Source organism: Ceratosolen solmsi, unplaced genomic scaffold, assembly GCF_000503995.2.
Source record: "Ceratosolen solmsi marchali unplaced genomic scaffold, CerSol_1.0 scaffold61, whole genome shotgun sequence".
In the NCBI taxonomy this organism is placed as follows: Eukaryota; Metazoa; Arthropoda; class Insecta; order Hymenoptera; family Agaonidae; genus Ceratosolen; species Ceratosolen solmsi.
The window spans coordinates 1,360,516-1,382,465 of NW_011948435.1; the positions used below are offsets into that span (position 1 = coordinate 1,360,516).

The 21,950-nt window shown below is 30.5% G+C and overlaps 5 protein-coding genes across 6 annotated transcripts; 3 read left to right on the forward strand and 2 right to left on the reverse strand.

The window, feature by feature from the left end:
• The first annotated feature begins 7,116 nt into the window (after positions 1-7,116).
• Positions 7,117-11,520, forward strand: LOC105364917 (annexin B9). Its single transcript, XM_011502951.1, has 7 exons — positions 7,117-7,235; positions 7,723-7,821; positions 8,838-9,219; positions 10,011-10,163; positions 10,416-10,589; positions 10,663-10,844; positions 11,243-11,520. The coding sequence occupies exons 2-7, from the start codon at positions 7,756-7,758 to the stop codon at positions 11,291-11,293; spliced, it is 1,008 nt and encodes a 335-aa protein (XP_011501253.1). The 5' UTR covers positions 7,117-7,235; positions 7,723-7,755; the 3' UTR covers positions 11,294-11,520.
• A 189-nt stretch (positions 11,521-11,709) lies between these two features.
• On the reverse strand, positions 11,710-20,034 carry LOC105364920 (DNA repair protein RAD51 homolog 3-like). The gene is made up of 8 exons (XM_011502955.1): positions 19,630-20,034; positions 19,370-19,455; positions 19,149-19,276; positions 18,961-19,067; positions 12,905-13,065; positions 12,449-12,580; positions 12,199-12,387; positions 11,710-12,098 (listed from the first exon to the last, which is right to left on the reverse strand). The coding sequence occupies exons 1-8, from the start codon at positions 19,724-19,726 to the stop codon at positions 12,066-12,068; spliced, it is 933 nt and encodes a 310-aa protein (XP_011501257.1). The 5' UTR covers positions 19,727-20,034; the 3' UTR covers positions 11,710-12,065.
• Positions 13,276-15,558, reverse strand: ast (single-strand DNA endonuclease protein asteroid). The gene has a single exon (XM_011502954.1). It carries the CDS (start codon positions 15,556-15,558, stop codon positions 13,303-13,305), a length of 2,256 nt encoding a protein of 751 aa, XP_011501256.1. The 3' UTR covers positions 13,276-13,302.
• LOC105364918 (putative protein MSS51 homolog, mitochondrial) lies at positions 16,793-18,285 on the forward strand. 2 transcript variants are annotated; one of them, XM_011502952.1, is made up of 2 exons: positions 16,793-16,911; positions 16,992-18,285. In XM_011502952.1, exon 2 carries the CDS (start codon positions 16,998-17,000, stop codon positions 18,267-18,269), a length of 1,272 nt encoding a protein of 423 aa, XP_011501254.1. In that variant the 5' UTR covers positions 16,793-16,911; positions 16,992-16,997; the 3' UTR covers positions 18,270-18,285. The 2 variants fall into 2 exon arrangements, with proteins under 2 accessions (XP_011501254.1, XP_011501255.1); XM_011502953.1 differs by having other exon boundaries at positions 16,996-18,285.
• Positions 20,035-20,851: 817 nt separating the features above from the next.
• On the forward strand, positions 20,852-21,940 carry LOC105364921 (thioredoxin domain-containing protein 9). Its single transcript, XM_011502956.1, has 3 exons — positions 20,852-21,099; positions 21,163-21,364; positions 21,460-21,940. The coding sequence occupies exons 1-3, from the start codon at positions 20,923-20,925 to the stop codon at positions 21,717-21,719; spliced, it is 639 nt and encodes a 212-aa protein (XP_011501258.1). The 5' UTR covers positions 20,852-20,922; the 3' UTR covers positions 21,720-21,940.
• Positions 21,941-21,950: the final 10 nt, after the last annotated feature.

Sequence of the window (21,950 nt, forward strand, 5' to 3'; positions counted from 1 at the left end):
TATAAGACAGAAATAAGTTTGATTTTCATTTGTGAATTACTATTGTTATTATTTTTAATGATGTACTACTTGTTGTACCACATCCTGTAACAAGGAATAATTATATTGTATTTCAATGAATAAAGATACGATTGCATCGACCGATACAAATCTTACGAATAAATTTTTCTTAAAAGCATAAGATTCGCTGTTGTTTCATAAGTACTTTATCTTATCCGTTCACTGTTAATATTCCCGATAAATCTAAACAATTTTTTTATTATTATTATTAATGTCAGACCTTGAGCATATTTAATCGTCTCCCTTGGATTACCGCCCAATAATGCCGTACCTTCGAAAACAATTATCATATTGATTTATCGATCATACGCACATGCATAGTGTCTCTACAGTGCGATGTTATTTAGTAATAAATAAATAAATAAATAAATAAATAAATAAATAAGGAATAAGGCAAAGGAAATCAATCGGCATTGCATGGCTCAAATATTGCTGCAAAATTCTTCGGCAATTCATGCAATTATATGTAGTAGTATGCACGAAAGCCCGTTTTTATATTCTAATGACAGAACAGTATCGGGTAGCTGTAGCAGCGAAGAACGCGTAATTTGTATAAAATTTGTGCAATCTAATCTATAAATCTATCAAATCTATAGTAAATTTTATTATTATCGCTCGAGTGATCTTTTCATTGTAATAATGAGTGGGTAAACGATCATTTGGTAAACAATCAATGAATTCTCGACTGATAAATAGCCACTCATACTTTATAGTATTTCACATTTGATGGCCGACAATTTCAATATTTAGTTTGCCACATACATTCTTATTTCTATTAATATTCATAATAATCTGTGTTTCGTTTAAGCTTTCGCATTCTTTCGTGATTTGAAATTTTAGAAAACCGAACCAACACTTTAAAAATAAAATATTTTCACTTGCGAACGTCGTGAGAGTATTATTATCTTCGTTATCTCTCTCGTTAAATTCACAATCAGTACTAATTTTTATATTACCTCTAACTAAAACAGATAAAAAAATGATCTTTAAAAGTCATTATAAACGATGTATATGCTAATAATAAATAAATACGACGATAATTCCCTTATCTTTATAAATTTATTGATGAACAAACTTTTGTAATTGTTATTTAGTAAATAATGCTTTTACGCTTTTTAATTTTAAGTATAAATATTTCACCAACAAGAATAAATTGCAAAAATTTTATACAAAAGTGAAAATATTAAAGGTTGCACGCTCGCGGCAAAGCATCTGATTATATAAAATATTATACAAATGCTAGTTTGTATAGCTTGAATATAAAATACTTTGGAATAATTTGCTTGTGCAGCGCACATTAAGAATTGCTGAAAATATGTTTTCAAACACGCGAAGAATCATGTGGCCAAAACTTTTTTACGCTAAATTAACGTGAAAATGCATTACGAAGAATTTTATTTCTGATTTAAATGTCATCGAATAAGAAACTTTAGTACAATGATTTTAAAAGGAAAGCAAATACCGTCGTGAATTTTTATGTAGAAAACGTTAAAACGCCATTTAGCTTAATGTTACTTGAGATATACATGTCACTCGATAATTAATAGAAAGTTATATTTTTTATGTAGATTATACGTTAAATCAACATGAATTTTATTTAAAAAAGAATTTGGTGGCATCATTCACTTTTAGGAATTATTCGAATGACGTGCACACGGAAATCCAAAGATAGACGTATAAAGATAATAAAAAAATAAAAATAATAAATAAATAAAATAAAAATAAATAAATAAATAATTAACGAGAATGTTTTTAACTAACTCGTCAACCATTATATAAAGCGTTGCATTGCTTACGTAAACTTATCTGTGCACATGTAGCTTAATATACAACGATGGATGATTACAATAAAGAAAAAGTACATAATTTAAGATGAGAATAAACAATTTTCATTAATGCATAAAAATTCGTAATTTTTTTTTTAATTAAATTTTTCTAATCTTTCAGGATTGTCTAAAGAATTTTTATCGCGTAGAAACATCCATGCAAATTTGCTCGAAAATGCATAGGGCACAATATGTTAGGCGGTAAACACTTTATTTTATCTTAGTCTACGGTCTAAGCTTTAATATGTAAAAATAGCGCGTGAAGTAATGTACATGAATATTCCATTCTAACTAACTTACAAGCGAGCCATTTCATAATAAAAAAAAATGTTAGTAAGTATCCTCTTGATATTTATTTATATTTTCTGTATAATATATTTAAGCCAACATTCTTAAACATATTAGAAGAATTCACAGTTATTTTACACAATAAATAATTTCTATTTGTTTTTATTTCCCTTGGTTTCCTCTTTTCTTCTTCAAGCTTTCTTTCGCGCAAAATCCAAAACATAAAACTCTTAAAGTAGCCGAACGAAGTCGCATTTTTCCAACACATACACCATAGGTACGCGTGCTCGCTTACTCGTACTTATGTAGATATTATCATATGATTTTGCGTCGCGCTAAAATGGGTGTGACGGTGGGGGGGGGGGGGGAGACGAGTCAGTCATCGATTCGCATTATCTAGAAGAAAATTAACCAATTCCGGAGCTGCCGCTCCCAAATGTCATAATACTAATGAACTGTGGGAGTGAAATGAGGGGAAAGTAACGCGACACACCGTCAGCTTACTAATTAATTATATTCGCAAAATGATTAAAGTTTTTGTCTTGGGAATGTGCGATAATTATTTCTCGCGATCTTTTCCCAAACCAAAGTAGCGAATATTTACTCGATACAATTATTGACTTTTATAAATGGCCGAGCAAACGGCTTTGGACGGCAAACTATTGTAATAATATTTAAAATACAATAACCCGTAGTGCATAAATACCTTCTTATAAATTAATCACTGTTTAGTCATTTTAAGTAAAATGTCGCTGCTCGTTGTATGCATTAATTTGCATTAACAATTTCTTCCTTCACAATTTTCTTATTCGTACACATTTTTAAGTGTATCATTAATTCAAGATTAATGAATACTATACTTTGTACTTAATACATATTATTAAAATAAAAATCAAAGTTCTTAAGTATTTTTGCAGCACACTTGGTATTTATTTATCTACTATTATTAGTTTATTTTTTTAATTTATGTTTATTCCTAAATTTTCTTATAACATAATACCGTATATATATATAATGAAATATAATGTGTCAATGTAGAAATTAAAGTTTTAAACTTACATAATAGCGGTGGTAATTTTCTTTAAAATGTATACATGTCAATACAGTCTTGGCGTTTCAATTATTTGGACGTTATCGAAACGACTTTAAAACATGCACTGTTATTTTTTATTTTTTAATCGTTAAAATACGTTTATACATCATCAAGAGTTTTATTATTTCTACACGTATTAGTATTTTACTTGATTTAGCGTAAAATATTTTGTTGTACTCAAAATTCCTTATAGATTTTATGTTTATTATCTAATTTTTATATTTTTTTTTTATGCTTACAGTTTAGTATTTTTACTTTAAAAATATCATTAAACATATAATCGAACTTAAAAATACGCTTTTTGCATACAAAATAAATAGTTACGTTGATAATTATATCGTATATTCTTGTAAGTATGACACTGTCATTTATTTGTTTTTGTTTATCTCTTCTAAAATATTTAAATTTAATAAATATAGAAATATCGATAATTCCAGGGAGAGAGAGAGAGAGAGAGAGAGAGAGAGAGAGAGAGAAACATTAAAATATAAGATAAGTTCCTTTGACATGTAAATATTCATCGACGAATTAATTAAGACGATATAATGTTCCGTACATATCGGATAATATTTATTGATAATGTACAGAGTTTCCTAAATTTCCTGAAAATTATCAATCAGGCGTTTATGTAAGTATTAATAGGTAAAATTAATTAATGAAAAGTATGTTAATAGCTTGTTTATAAATACAGAATTTTGATAAATTTATAAATATAGTAAAAGATCGATTCGAAAGGAATATATGTATATATATATATATTTTTTTTTTCTTCAATCAACGATCGAATCAATGTCAATTAGATATAGTTTGCATATAGAAGTGAAATGAAATTACAATTGCATATGCGCTTATTAAATTAGAGTTTATGGTCTGAATAACAAAAGTACAAGCGCTCATTTGCTACGAGCAAATTCAAATTGAATCCTAATGAAACGAAAAGAAATTACAACCATAACAAAATGGAAATATTGATAATGAATATTTGCCAATTTGTAGGTATACCCGAGGAGAAAGAAATTTTTACGAATCCCAGCGATATAACAATAAAACTCTCACAATGTGAACAATAAAAAACTCATTATCTAATTGTTTTCTGAGATCGTATAAGCATTCTTGTCCCACACAATCATTGGAGCAAATATCTCTAAATATTATCGATATTCATCGATTCGACATTTAAGCAAAGAAATAAAATTATCGTACTCTCTTAGGCAATTTATAGATATTTGACAATATATTTGCTGCTTAAGTATACTTTACGTTATTTGGATGAGGGCGACGCCAGTCTTTATCATACCAAGCATGGACACCATGAACATATTTGCTTTCAAGTTTTTAAGTTTTGCACGTTCGCGATAAAATTAAGTACGTGCTTGGAAAGTTAAAAGTAAATTTATATTAAATGTGATTTGAATTTGAGGAAGCGGATATTTAATAGTCGCGTGCAATTCATAATGCGAATAATGTGTTTTAATTTTCCTTTAATGCTGCTTTGGAAATTAATGATGCACGAAATCAGAGTGCGGAAAAATTTCTTTTCTTACAAAATTATTGCCCTGTATGGCGTAATTAAAGAGTACGAATACTCAGCTTTCTAATAAATTCTTCTTTTTTTTTTTCGGATACGTTGTCCCAAAGGATATCGATTGACGAATAAAATATCGAGAATGCTTATCATCCTGTGAATACTTATGCTTTGTTCTGGTAGTAACGAGAGGGTTTTAAATGTAGCGTATATTTTATGGAAATGCTTGTGTGAAAAATAGCAAAATCTGGATCGACAGCGCTAATAATTTATAATCTTTCGCAAAGAATTACAAATCTTAAAAGCCGATTGTACAAAATTGACGGGCTCTTTATAATATTATAGCCGGGTTAGAGTGGAATTTTACTTGTTATTACTTATAACAGTAATCGCATTAGTGCGTTATAATAGTCGTAATAGTCGCTGGCGTAATTTCATTTTCAACGGCCGTTCGCGAGATATTAAAATAAACGCCAACGCTGAAAAGTTCAAATCTTCGTGCATTATAAAATGCTATGCACGTTGGCGATTGCATTTTAATATAAGCGCGCAAAGACATTTATTTCCATCGTTACAATTTCACGTTATATTGAATTTTTAATTATTAGTGCAACGTTATTATTAGACTTGAATTATAATGAAAAGAAGATGAAGATAATTCATTGACGGAATGCATCATGAAACAACATCGTTATTATTCATCACCTAAGATCGGGAAATTCTTGCTTAGCGATTGTTGCGAGGGCTCGAAAAATTATTGACAAAAACAAAACAAAACTAAACAAAAAACAATAACAAAAACAAAAACAAAAACAAAAAAAGAAAGAAAAGAAAAGAAAGAAAGAAAAGAAAAGAAAAGAAGAATAAGAAGGTTTTGATCGAGGAGGATACGCGGGGTGGTCGGTCGCATCGTCTGTCTGATCCTTATCGGCTAACGCTCCTACCAACGGCAATTCGCTTATATTTCAAAAAGTCGATAATAGCCAATACAAACGGCCCCGTAAATGGCGACTTTTGTAGAAAATTAATCGCTCGTTGCTACATCTTATCCCTTGAGCAGTATTCAAGTAATTTCGTCAGAGGCGTCATTGACATGACAAAACATCGATATCGCGCGCTCCAATATCAGGAGGAAGGACACACGACGAAAGACATGGCGAGCATCTCTCTCGCCACTACTTAACACTAGGCACTTTGCCCCTACTACACATACAACATAATATCATCAATGGGAATCGTTCGTTTGCGGTTACGCACGTAATATGAAGTGACACGTGGGAAGGTCAGCGAAGCAGTTCGTAACAGCAATACAGAGAAGTATTATCGTCGGCAATTCGCGTCGCAAAACACGATAATTCAGGAAGAAATTGAATGGAGGAGGTTTGACGGAGGATTGGAGGATAGTTTTGGAGCGGTTGGAGGGGTGTAAAGAAAATGATAAGAAGCTCGTTATAATGATTATGAAGATTGAGCGAAGGAGGAAAGTCCGGCCCGAGGAGTGCGTCCAGGGATATTCGTCGACAAGTCATACGAACCTCGTCAACGTCATGTGTTTAGCCAGAGCATGAGCTTTCAAGACGGGGTGGGGCTTAATAACGCGAGGAATAATGGAAAGAAGCTCGTTTCGGTCCTGTAGCACCACGCAACCAGATTTAATAAACGTCCTCGACTAATCAACGGAGCAGAGCACGTAAACGGAGCAAATCCAGTCTTTTCGTTTGCTGCACGCGTCTCCACTGCACCGTCCGGCTACGAGCTGAAGATCCAAGTGGCCAATAATGGCTTCGAGATCCAGTTGGCCTCCAGCACCGCCGACGATGCCTCTTGATTGCTCGCTTAACCGGGAATTGATAAACAAACGGCCCTCTCGAGGCTCGCGTGCGCCCGCGAATCAGGACAATTGCTCGAGCGAGAAGGTCAATTGTATGCGAGCGGCGGTGCTGGTGGCCCCGTTCTCTATGCGCGATGTGATTCGCCGCTCGACGGGGATCTCGCTAAAAGGCCAATTAAAAGAAAGAACGAAAGAAAGAACGAGAAAGGATAAAAAGAGAAAAGAAGGAAGAAACGAAAGTGAGTGAGTGGGTAAGTGCGCGGAAGCGACGGAGGAGACTCGCTCGACGAGACGTTGTCCGGGCCTCCGTTCCAGCTCGAGGATGTTCGGCCTCGGTGAGCCTCGCTTTCCCCCCTCGCCAGCCAACAATTCGCCAAGACCCGAGGCGAGCGTTCCCCACCCCCTCGACCCCGCCGTCGCGAGCGATTAGAATGCGCGCGTGGTTCGAGACCCGGCCACTAGGGGCATCCCCGTCGACAATCGCCTCGGCATCAGACTTTGCGGCTCACGAGCATAATTTAATCGGCGACGATCTTTCGAGCTTGTGCGCGACGACGGGCGTTGAGCAGCAGCCGTCGTTCGAGCGTCGTTCAGCTGCTGCCTGTCGGAGCGGTAAGTTGCGTCTCGGTCGGAGGAGGGCGATTCTCCATCTCCTCGTCTTCGTTCTCATCTTCCTGTCCTCTGGTCCGGTGTCCTCTGTTGCGTTGATAGAGCTTCTCTGCTCCTTGCTCCTTTGGCTGGGATTTCGATGCCACTCTCTTATCGCCCGTAAATCGCGGATATCGTCTGCCACCACTTCCTCCTCGTTTACATTTCTCTGAGCGCGCGTGCCCCCGTGAGTTCGATAATACACTGGAGAAGGATTGAGAACGGCGGTGACTGTGCGAAAATCCACGGGAAAAGGAATTCGTGATGGAGGAGATACGAATCTTCTTCCTGGTCACTCATTGCTCTCCGTGTGAAATATCGATAGCGCGCGCTTACGCTCAAACTTAATAATGTCGTGAATCCTGGTGATGGGAAGTGGTGGAAGAGGTGGGCGAGGAGGGCTCCGTAAAAGTATAAAGGTATTTTTAATTCCTTGCTCTCTGTGTTTCAGCATACAGCCGTGCAATATTATAAAGGATCCAAAATGTCAGAGGAGGAGGACGATTACTCTCCTAAGGAGTCCTCTCCCGAGGAGTTCTCTCCTTTCAAGGTGAGTTTTGCTTTCGAGATATAATTTCGTAATGGCTTGGCGATCGTGTGTCACTGACACACATTTATAATTGATTTCCTTACGTGCTTAGATGTTGGCTAAATCGCTAAAATCTTTCGGTTTTTAATGACATTGTTTAGCAAATAGTTGATATTTTTATTTATGGGTAGTCTGCGTAGGCTGGGATTTGGGTTTTGGCTCTCCTCCCCCCCCCCTCACTCCCCCAGGTCCCGCACCATCCACCGTCTCACTCTCCTTCCTTAATTGTTATTTAATAGTAAGGGGCGTGAAAACCACAAGAAAATGAATCAATACGATTTTTCTCGTTTTATTTACCAATTTCTCATGGCACCTACGTAGAGTTTTGATTTAAGCCCATTCTGATGCCCTCCCTCCCGCCCGCCCGCCTTCCCGCCTTCCCGCCTTCCCGCCTGCCCACCTGCCCACCTGCCACGCCTGTGTGTGTGCCTGTGTGTGCGCTCATACACTCGGACGCGTGCTCTTGCGCCTATATGATATTGCGCGCCTATATAAACACTCTTTAAAAATAATTAATGCTTTACCTTGTCAGCATATAACATTCGTAATAATTGCTTTGAATGAAACTTCTAATTATAAAGGAAATGAAAGCCATTTCATTGGAAGTAAACGAATTACATTTAAAAATTCTACGTAGTATATTCGCATTGGCGTAGTGACGTAACCGCGCCGGTGACGCGGTAATTTCATATTTTCAAATGAAAGTGAACACACCTATTGTTTAGAGTCAGCCCATCGCAATGGTGAGGCAAACATTATTGTATATTATATTGAAAGAAGAGGAATATAAAAACTATTGTTTCATTTGGTTAAACAAGTATATCTTGCGATTGGGTTGTATTAACGCTTCTGTAAAACATTGCAAATACAAATTATTTACAATGCAATATAAACTACGTAATAAACAATTATTTAAATGACAAGATACGTTATGAAAACTTGTAAATATGATTTTTTAAGATAATATTGATTTTCAGTGTATCCCAACTGTGCACCCTGCAGATCCTTTCGATGCCAATGCAGATGCCGCAGTCCTGAGAAAGGCAATGAAGGGCTTTGGGACGGATGAGAAAGCCATCATCGATGTTCTCACAAAGCGTGGAATTGTACAGCGGTTAGAAATAGCCGAAGCCTACAAAACCATGTATGGCAAAGACCTTGTGAGTGATTTGAAGAGCGAACTAACTGGGAAACTCGAAGATCTTATCGTTGCACTCATGACACCTCTTCAACATTATTATGCCAAAGAATTGCACGATGCCATCGCTGGACTGGGTACCGATGAAGAAGTGCTGGTTGAAATTCTCTGTATTTTAAGCAACTATGGAATTAAGACGATTGCTGCATTCTATGAATATTGTGAGCACTTCAATTCTTATCGACATTTTTAATGATTGCAACGATAGCATTTAAAGTGCAAAGATTTTACATTTAAAAGACTTGTAGATTAATAATCGATTAAATAAGCGATTCAGTGTCATTTAATGTAAATTCATTGCAAAAATGTTATTTTAAGAGCAATCTTAAAGTAAAAATTGAACACTATATAAATACAACTTAGAATAATGCTTCTTCTTTTTCCCTTTTTTTCTTTTCAATTAAATTTTTCATACCGATCATTCGTTCTGTTTAATTAATAAAGAGAGAGTAAAGTTTTTATTGAATAATTGAAATTTGCCAGTTATAATTAAACTATAGGCATTAGGCATTAGTAATTTTATAATTGTGTTTAAAAAAAAAGTATGTGGGGGGGGGGGGGGTCAGAAAAAAAGAGTCACGCAAAACAAATATAATAAAGGTGTGAGTCAGACATTATTAGTTTCTTCATTCGTGCGATTAATGACGCTATGATGTCATATTTGTATGAAGTCGTCGCAAGTCGGCTTGTAAAAGAAAAAAAGCTAAGAGAACGTACGAGATGACTTAACTTCTATATCTCTATTGGCACATCACAGAAGAATATGATGTCATAGCTTTTTACGACCCAAGTATTTCGCACACGAAGAGGGGATTGCGCGCGCGCGCGAGCGCCCGCACGTGCATGCGTCAGCTTATCTACCTCTCCTTTATTACAAAGTCGCGCTCACGTTAAATTCTAACGTCCCATTGCGATAGTTACATTGACGAATGAATAATTAAAATTCTTACAGTATACGGAAGGACTTTGGAAAGTGATCTGAAGGGAGATACATCGGGCCACTTTAAACGATTACTCGTTTCCGTAATTCAAGGCAACAGAGATGAGAATCAAGGCATCGATCGTGCCCAGGCAGTTGCAGATGCTCAGGCTTTATACAGAGCTGGTAAAAATCATTGATTTATTACAGAGTTGGATAAATAGTTTTAAATTTAGAAATATATTTATCTGTTTGATCATTTGTTTGTGCCTTGGTCACTATATCCTTTATGTGTGAAATTACGCTCCTGAAATCTGCTTCAAGTATACCAAGTATAATGATTCACAATTGTATGAATCAGCAGTATGCAATCTTTAATATAATATAAAATGGCTTAATAGACAGAGTAATGTGCATTTGATGATTATCTTATTATAGGTGAAAAGCAGTGGGGCACGGATGAATCTACGTTCAATGCCATTCTTGTTACTCGTAGCACTCAGCAGCTCAGGCAAACATTTATTAAATATGAAAAGATTGCTGGACATGACATCGAGGTAGCTATTAAGAAAGAATTTTCCGGAAGTATTGAAAAGGGTTTACTTGCAACAGGTATATGCGACATCATATACTCTCTATTTCAAACTAATTGTTGCAACGTTAAAGTTTTGAAATTTCATTACAGTCAAGTGCGTAAAGTCAAAAATTGGTTTCTTTGCTGAACGACTTTATGCCAGTATGCATGGTATTGGCACCAAAGATCGTACTTTGATTCGTATCATTGTTTCACGCAGTGAAATTGATCTTGGAAATATTAAAGAAGAGTTTGAAAAACGTTATGGGAAATCACTTGAAAGCTGGATTTCCGTAAGTTCTAATATATATATATATATATATATGTAAAATTTTGTATAATATGAGAATGCTAGGGAGTATAAATTTTAATCAAATAATGTCACTCATAATTTATCACAATTATAATATAAAAAATAATAATTTTTTTAATTTAACGCATAGATTATTATTTATAAATAATCGCCGTAACTGTAGTTATTACAATAAATATTAATTGAAATTTCTTGATAAAAAATGTTATTGAAATATACAATACCATACAGATATTTCCAATAGCTTTTTAAAATCTTGGGTTTTTAAATCATTGCTACAAATAATTATTCAAAGTTTATCAATTATATTTTTCATTTATAATTATCAATATTATCGATATTATTATATTTACAAGGTGTCCTTTCTTTTCATTTCAGGGAGATACATCTGGAGACTATAAGAGAGCTCTTTTATCTCTGGTATCGTAAATCAAGAGTGTAGCTTTAAAATCGATATGCTCGATCGTTAAAATCGCTATGTTTTAAAGAATATCTGTCGTATTTGCTTTGTCACGCACTGCGCCAATTCAATCAATTTCTCAGGAAATATACTTATATTTATCAATACCTAAGCATGCTTAATGCTCAATTATAATGTGTTCAGCTCGAGTTTATAAAAATGTTATTTTTTTCACAGTAACAAATCAAATGATATATATATATATATATATATATATATAATTACAAAAAAAAAAGAAAAAAAGTATTTCATTTAAGGTAAACATAACAAAATAATTTTATTGCTGTCAATTGTGACGGATTGAAAAAAATTTTAACCAATATTTCATGCATTTCTTTTTTCTCTTTTCATTATTTAAATCTCTGAACAATAAGAGTAATTTTATTCGAAATTTATTTTTCTACTCTTGATTATTCTTCCTATTCGATAATTCATAATTTTATGATAATAAATTGTTTTAATGTATGTTACCAATCAAAAAGTTAGATTATATATGAAAATTTTGTTAAATTTAAAATATAATTTATAAAAGATACTATAAAATTATCTAATAATATAAGCAAACGTTTATTGAAAGTCTCCATAAAATATCTTACTATATACAATAGCAATAATTAAAATTAAATTAAATTTATATGATTTCAACACACGCTGTTGCTTACCGTACAACTCTTGCAGGTATATATATATATATAATATATATAATATATATAATATATATGTATGTATGTATGAAATTGTTTAAGAAACGTTTCTTATACCATCTTGAGTGATCTAAAAAAAAAAATTTAATACGTTATAAGTTAATAATTTACAATAAAAAAAATCTATATATATTTGTTTGTTATGTAAATAAAAAGAAAGAAAAAATAACCATAAATGTTATTGACATTTCAGGCATTATAGGACTTTTTATTAAACGAGTCGCAAATTTATTGTTCGTTAATCTGGTTAATTCTAATTTTATATATGCATAATCAGCTACATATTGACCACCAGCTGCAGTAAAATATGAGTTACCATCTTTATCTGCTTGCATTACTAATTCATTTGTTATAACAATCTGTGAATAATTAACATTTTGTCAATGAAGAAATGTAAAACAAACATTAAATTTTACTTACAGCTATATTATGATCCACTGTTAATTTATGTAGTTGATAAAGAATTTGTGAGTAGTAGTAAGGACGTTTCAAAGAATCATCAATAGAACATAATATTGGCATCGACAAGCTATCAATTATAACAAGACGAACCTACTTAGACGAAAAAAAATCATTTTAAACTTAACTACTACTTATGTATATATATATATATATACTATATATATATAATTTCATATATATATATATATATATATATATATATATATATATATATAAAATTTTATATATATAGAGCACGCGCTTTTTATCAATTATAACAAGACGAACCTACTTAGACGAAAAAAAATCATTTTAAACTTAACTACTACTTATGTATATATATATATATATACTATATATATATAATTTCATATATATATATATATATATATATATATATATATATATATATAAAATTATTTATATTTACAGTACCTGCTTATTGTTTTTTATTTTTTTTAATTCATCATCTAAACTATTGATAATTTTTAAAAATTCTTCCAATGATCTTGGTGAAAAAACTTGAATATTTTTATAAGCTTCGTCTTCGTGTAAATGCAAATCTTTATAATAAATGTTGTAACCCTGAATAATGTCTAAATAAATTTTATTAATTAAAATCTTAAATGAAATAATAATTATCTTAAACTTAAATCTTATAATTTTTTATCTCAACTTAATTTCAACTATTGATCAAAACTTTCTGCATTATCAATAGCAATTGCAATAATTTTTCATTTCATTCCATTACACGATTATTATATGTAAATAATGTATTATGAAATAATAAAACATTTGTTGAATATAAAAATACATGATGTTTATTTGCAACATTATTTATTTAATACAGCATATCGATTGTTTTCATCGTTATACCGAGGACACGGTTGATCTTCAACAATCAAATTGTCAACTTTTATAACTAACTTATCGATGTCCTTTTTTCTGTGTCTCGTTTGCTTTTTATTATTATTGATAACTGGAGAACAAAGTTTATCCGAAAGTATAGTTTTAACCGATGTCAAAATTGAAAAGAAAAATTGTAGAAGACTCGGGGATCTTTGCAGAATAGTACTGACATATTCATCGATATCATTATGTTCCTTAAACTTGTTATATAAATTGTATGTTAAAGTGCCATTAAACAGTTTTGCGACATCTGTCTCCTGATAAGGATGGTCCAATAGAGTATTCAAATTCAAACTATATTTTAAACTAATTTGAAATAATGAAAATGCATGAACTACGGATGCACAAAACTTTTTTGTATTTTTCACAAATTCTTTCTTAAACTCAAACTGTGATAAAAAAAAAGGCATTATTAATATACAATCTTCTTCGTATACGCTATTGTAGGCCTCGCTTATTGGCATGGACATGTTTAGAGGTGATGCCTTGATCCTACGATTTTCAGGCAATTTATACGTATTTAAAAATGTTCTATATTTATTATCAAAAGTCGATCGTTTTCTACAAAAAAAGCCAATTTTCATGTCTATAATATGAAAGAGCATAGAAAATAACAAAGTATATATGTGATATTTTGTTCGAAATTTTTTGTCTGCTTCATCCGACCAGTACTTAAGAACTCCCATGTAAAGTTTCCATTCCGGTGGATATTGATTTATAAATTCATCCGAACATCCAAATAGTCGATTTAAAAGTTTTTGTCTGTCCGTGACAGAGGAATTGCGTAATTCAATGAGGGAAGATAGATTCTCTAAACAGGTACTTTCGCAAAATAAAGTCTTTGTATTAATGTTGGTGAAGCGTCCTCTTCCAATATATTCTAATACACTAGGCCTATTCTTCTTTATCATCGATACTAATAAATTGAAAATCACTTGAATGATTTTTAAAGCAATATTTATACAAGGAGGTTCATAGAAATCTTCTACCTGAACAGGACACATAATTCTTTGCTGATCTAAAATGTCAACAAAGTAGGATGGAAATTTTCCTTGACTAAAGTCTTTTATAAACCAGGAAGGAATTATTTTAACAATGTTGCTTATATTTGTTGGTACGGTAATATTAAGATCGCAATTATCATTGTAAATTAAGTTTAGGTTGAGGATTGACATTTTGTTGTCGTTAACTTTGAACGCATCTTGATATTCGTAGTTATATTTTGGTAAGTCTTCTAATTTATTAGACAAGTCCGATGAAAGCCCTAATGGAATTAGCAAACTTGGCATTAATATACCATATCCACTTATAGTCATATCTATACTTGCAATAATTTCTTTACGCTTTGTTATTTTAGTTGCGTCTATTATTTTTGTAACTGCAGTTTGCAAAGTTTCGTGCTGCAACCATCTAAAAACAGTATCTAATTTCTGTTGACGTGGATTAAAATTTTTTTTATATCGTTGATAGCTAATTATTTCTTTATAAAAATATCCAAACATAGTTGAATTGATATAATCGTTTCCCAGAAGTAACGCAGCAATAGGCATTGCTGTTTTGTCCGTGCCCGGAAAACATTCTAAAAAATGATCGAGTGTAAACATTTTGCATTTTTTCACAAAATTGTTTTCTATTCTAGTAGTACCATAATATATAGTACGATACGGTATATACTTGACATCGAATATATAAAAATCTGAATCATTACTTATAATAGGACAGTCTAAAATCTTTGCTATACAAGCAATATCGTTATCCGCTTCGAATAAACTACTTGTTACTTTGAGACATTTTTCCTTTACAACATACTTAAATACATCTAAAAATAATAAAGGAAATAATGCTGATCTTGACTGCCTTTCAGGATTTGCAATAGATGCAATATTAATTCTGTCCTTCATTCTCTTATAATTTGTGTCTAGCTTTTTATCTTCGAATGCTCCGTCAAATATTATTAAAGGCGTTATATTGCATTTAAGAAGATCGTTAAAGAAGGTGGACACGCAATGGGCATATTTGTCATAATCACCTCCGAAACAATTATAACCCAATACACCTTCCTGGTATAATCCTGAAGCAACCGCATTGCCATCGATGACAACATAAGTATTATATAAATCATAATTTTTTAGACATGTAGTATAATTATTGATGTAAGTTGTTAATCCCAATACACCCATTGTTGTAAAATAATATAACCTACTTTATATGAGGAAGTTAATATGTAATAATTAGTTCATCACATATTATGGAAAATAAATATTACAAAATAAATATTGCGTAAATTATTATTTGATTTTGTATACAACTATATAGTTTTCTTTAGTCATGTTTCGTATTCAAGATATTCAAAGTGAACTTTTATAAGCTGCAAATGCACATTTTAGCCATTTATTTGAATTCAAAAACAAAATTTCTTGTGTTACATGCAAATACTTTTATTTTTAATTTTCGACAATAGTTTACGACTGCACAGTAATCCCGTGTATCTATAATTCAAAATCGAAAGCTTACTGAGAAATATAATTAAAAGCAAACATTTTAATTCTATAATAAAATAATAGATTTATTTCCCAAGAATGGGATAAGGATAACATCTAACTACTAACTGTTCAACTAATATTCAATTAAATTTTCACTTAGGCGGGGAATTTAAAATAAGATAAATAAGATTTCTCTATAGGAATCGACAAACTTTCGACTTTTACGTCGGCAAAGAAAATAAATACAAATTGATGAACAAAAGATAAATTGATAGAAATTTTTCTTACGTGACATTAATATCAATGGTATAAATAAAAAATAACGATTTCAACGCTAATTATTAGTATTGTACAAATATTAATAAGAAAGTATGTCGTCGATTAATTTATTCTTCTAATTACAATGTATAATTACGAAGCTATCTATAGTCAAAATCAATTAAAAATCAAATGATAATAGTTAATATTAACAATATGCTGGTTTATCCTTAATACAATTAGTTATAAATTATTATACGAATGAATGTTTTTATTAACGGATCGAGACAATTTACCTAAGGTGTATTAAATTAAATGTATTAATAAAAAATATTGTCCTGTTAATTCATTTTTTCATACAGCTGGAAATTAATTTTTATTTTTATTTTTCTATCTTTCTTGTCTGATTAAGTATAATATTTTTCTCTTCTCGTTCAAAAAGTTTCCCCCGGCCACTCAACCGTGAATTCGTTCGGGGCGTCACAATCAATCGAAAGTCTAAAATTTAACCCTCACGATGTACATACAGAATTGTTATTTTTATTTTGATGTAACATAAACAAGCAATATTGACAAATCATTACATCGTCTATTAATATATATATATATATATATATATATATATATACATACATAATAATTGATTGCGCGCATCGCGTCTTCTTATATGCTCATTGTGAATAATAAAAGCTTATATGGATGTGTTTTTGAACTATTCGTAATAAATAATAATATAAGGTTATTTTGTAATCTATAACCTTATTCAATATTTATTCCATCAAATATTTTCAGGTTTGTAGTTGAAAATTAACATCCATTTTTTTTTTTTTTGTTAATTTATCAATTCATGTAAATTGATTGGCATTATTTAGGCAGACATGACAGAAGAATTAGACAATCTTTTTTTTTATGCCAATACTTGTCACATTTGTAAAGTCCGTGGCAACGAAACACTTTTAAAAAAATGCAGTCGATGCAAAATGATTTCATATTGTGGCAAAGAACACCAAAAGCAACACTGGCTACGGCATAAGGACTTATGTTACGTCTTGTCAAGCATGCTTAACGAAACTAATAAATCACATATTTTCGAAGGAATGAGAAATTCTAATACGACAGATTGGGTAAAGGCAAAAATGAATTTAATGCTTTTAGTAATTATAAAGCTCGGTAGAAAATTATTACCATACGAAGAGGAGATGTTTAAATTCCCTAGAGCTTGTGTCGTTTGCCATGAAACTGATCAAAAAGTAATTATCGATTGCATATTGTGCCCAGCGGCAAGCTTTTGCAAAGAACATAAAAATGATTCTAGTCATTCAAAAATTTGCAAAACATTAACCCTCTGTTACGACTTGGATGTTGCATCCGCTGCATTGGTCAGGCAGCCTCCACTCAATACCGTGCCTTATTATACAGAAATGATTTCCTTGCCCGTCTGTATGAAGAGTTTTATCGATACGTATTATAATAAGAATAATTCTCTTCTGATATCCAATCGTATGCAAATACCTCAAATATCAGAATATCTTACTAGACCATTAACATTACTTTATGCTATAGAGAAATTAGGTTTTTCAGTTAATTCGGTAATAACTATTCATATTATTGGGGCAAATATGATTGAACTTGATGGAGCAGAAATTTGGGAAATACTTTTACATTGGTTGCCATCTTTAACTACGTTAAATATAGTTCTGATTGGCCCAGAACAATTTAAGAAGAAGTACAACAAATTAGAGTACAATATTTGCGACTATTGCAATGGGAAAGGCATAAAATTTTATCTGGAAACTTACGGAGAGCTATACAACGAATATGTGAATAGCAATTATTTTGTTAAGCCCGACATAATTGTAGGGTACAATGTAGGAATTCATGAACACGAGCCTGGAGATTTTAAATTGGACACATGGTTTGAGTCCATAAAAATCTTACCCGAACAAAACTGTCCAATTATGTTAACATCGTACACTGAGAAAGAAGCTAAAAAAGATCATAAAAGATTCTGTGATGTTTTAGAAAAAAATGTGTCTTTCATATGCTGTGAAGCGAATCCATTTTCCAGCTTAAGACCTCACAGAGATTACGAAACGGAAGAACTTTATTATCAAAATCATTACATCATTATTTATCGAGATTTTAATTAATCGATTTAAAATTATATGTCAATAATGTAATCTTTGTACAAAATTAATTAACTTATCTTTAAAATATAATAATCAAAAAAAAAAAAAAACAAAACAAAACAAAACAAAAAAAAATGCACAGTACATAGGCCATAAGCTAAAAATAATTATTTATGTTAGCATAATTTTTTAATCGAATATTATATTAATACTGTATATAATGATGAAATAATGCAAGATATTAATTATTGTTAAACATATCGTTAAGTATTTATAAAATATAATCAAAATTTATTTAATATAGCTATGAGAACAATTTAATTGCTATAAAATTTTTCATGTAATATTAATAAAAATAAAGTCCAATGATTCAATTGCAATTATACTCATGTAAATCGCTGAAATTTTAGTATCTACAGATTGAGCAGCTGCCAGGCTGGCAAGTGACAATTATAATTTTCAATGCACATGGAATTTTGTATAAATTTTATATAAATAATCATTAAATATATTAAGAATATATTTAAAAACAAATTAAAATTAATTAATTCATAATTTACTTATAAAATTAGTTTTTCTATTCTCATAGCTTTTACATATTAAATATATTTTCTATAATAATTTCCATAATGTGGGCGCGTATATGTATATATACATTCCATTACATTGGAATGTAAAGTAATTTTCATTTTAATTTAAAAAATAATCTTACCTTTAAATCTTAAAATATTAATACCATTTCTTGTATCTATATATATACACCTTCCATCCAGACCACCATAACTTTTACTTAATTGTACAGCAATGGAAAGCTGTATACTGTAAAATAATTTTCTTCATTATTAAATCCTTTGCGTTATAAGTTATCGAAGTAAACGTAAAGTTTAGACGTAAAATTACCATATTTGTGTTTTTCCTGAAAACGTAGAGCCGCTTAGTTCTGTTATGACTCCGCACTGAAAACCATTCCCTAGAATAGCCTCTAAATCAGGACAGCATATTGATATACTTTCTCTTTGGACGCTATTCTACATAAAAATAATTATTAAAAAGTAATATAATTAAAAATAGAAGGGATAATTACAAGAAAATAATATGGATGTATATGTGTATTTATAAACCTGCCAAACATCTAAAGCTAAAACCTCAGGTACTCGCAACTGCTTTTCTATCTCAGATTTATTAATATTAAATGTTGTTAAATCCTCTAAAATAAAAAATAAAAAAATAATAAACAAACAAAACAAAACAAAAAACAAACAAATTCAACAATAAGATATTAAATAAAAAATATACACATATATTTATTGTTATTATTGTATTGATTTACAATTTATAACTAAAATCATTAAAATAAAAGGGGAGAAGATTAAATTACCACGACTATTTAAAATATCTTCTACATAAACGTATCCTTTCTTTTTCAATTCAGCGACCGTGGCGCTTGGCAAATTAAGAGTTGAAATGGGTCGAAACATTTTTGAAATAAAGAAACTCTTCGATTAATAATTAAAAACAACATTTAAGGTAAGATAAGAATTTGAAATTGAGGATTAATAATACATAACAACACTACTGTTGTGTAAACTACATCCACGCGAATTCCAAATCTGTTTATTCGATAATCGAATTAAATCTTCCGAACCTCACTTTACGCTGAATAGCCTCATTAAATATTAATATTTTTGCAGTTGGTAATGACAAGTTCATGATAAACTCACGCTCCTATCCTTACAAAATCTGTGTAAATTTTTTACCTTATCTGGTATTGAAATACGGCCTCTAGTTTATGTAAGTTTTTGCACTTTAATAATTCATTATAAGGATTAATTTTATCAATTAGACATCCGATGGCTATAATGCAATAATTTACAATTTATACTAACTTTGCAATATTCGCTTGGACATTCAATAGTTTTCCACTAATCAAGCTTAAAAAATAATTAACAATTTATAAACAATAATAAATAGCTAATGTTAGTATATTGGTGTTTCTTATTATATTAATATAATATCTGTTTAAATATTCGAATATGTTTAGATGTTGATTAAAATTAAATATGTTTATTATTTTGTTATGTCTATTATATTAAATTTTGTTCATTTTTTGTTAATTTTTGTTTTTTTGTTTTGTTTTTTTGTTCTTAAGGTAATTTGATAAAATTATAATTGACTTTTTTTTTTAACTCAATCTAAATTTTATGAAATTTTATGAAAAGTGAAAATGTAAATTATAAATAAATCGCATTAAATTAATTTTTATAATGTAACGATTAAGGACAATGTAGAAAAATAAGAAAATTTGTTTTTCAATCGCTGTAAGATAGTTAGTTATTTTATATACATCCATATTATAATAAGATTGATTATTTTATAAAACATATATTAACCAATTAATTATTTAATTGCTTTATATTACTTTATATAGATTTAAAATATTAAATAGTATATTAATAATACATTATTTTAAATGTATACATAGGCATAAGAATAATTTAAATACAAATATTTATTGATAAATTAATAGAGAATGAATTCCAGTACAGTCTGTATTTGTAATTGAAATCTGTTGATTTTGTATTGCTTGTAATAAAACCTTTTTTCGTTTAACTCCCACAGGACTCCCATTGAAATTTATAAATTTATTTAAGTTTTGCAAAAATTTTTATTAAACATGGATCAACTAATTCATCACAAAGTAGTAGAAATAGCTTCGCAGGTTGAAAAGCAATTGGATTCAGAGCTAGAGAAGTTAGATAATTTGACTATAGATGATGTTGAAAAATTACGAGAGCAAAGATTAAAAGAAATGAAAAAACTACAACAGCAGAAGAAACAATGGCTTTCACAGGTAAATAAATTCATCTCCTATTATATTATTACGATGTATAATCCATTGAATTTTACTCTTTAGGGTCATGGAGAATATACGGAATTAAGTAGCGAAAAAGATTTTTTTGACATTTGTAAAAATTCTAATAAAGTTGTATGTCATTTTTATAAGAACACCGCCGAACGATGCAAACTTGTTGATATGCACCTTAAAATACTTTGCATTAAACACATAGAAACTCGTTTTATTAAATTAAATGTAGAAAACTGTCCATTCTTAACAGGTATATGTTAAAAAAATTGATTTTTTTTTTTTTTTAAATTTCCTCATACCGACTGTATTATATAATAAATTTTTATAATAAATTTAATGTTTTAGGACGTTTACGAATAAAAATAATTCCCACGATAGCTTTGATAGTCGACAGTAAGACAAAGGATTATATAATTGGATTTACAGATTTAGGTAATTGCGATGATTTTTCAACGGAAATGTTAGAATGGAGAATTGCAAGAGGTGGTGCTATATTCTACAATGGCGACTTGATGTATCCTCCCGATAAAGTAAAAGAGCAAAAACCATCTTCAAAGATAAAAACGATTCGTGGCAAGACGAATGATGATTCCGATTCAGATTAGCATATCGTATATACCATTAAACTTATTAAAATTATATATGTAATTCTTGTGTTTTTATATTGATTATGATGCTTAGGTAATATATAATAAGAAGTCGCTTTTAAATTGAAAATAATATTTTTTTATCATGGTATTAATTGTTTGTTGCACTGTTTGTTACACACAGAGAAGTAATGTTATTTTTGGAATGGTCAATTAAATCTATTCGATTGAAAATGATCGTTACATTAA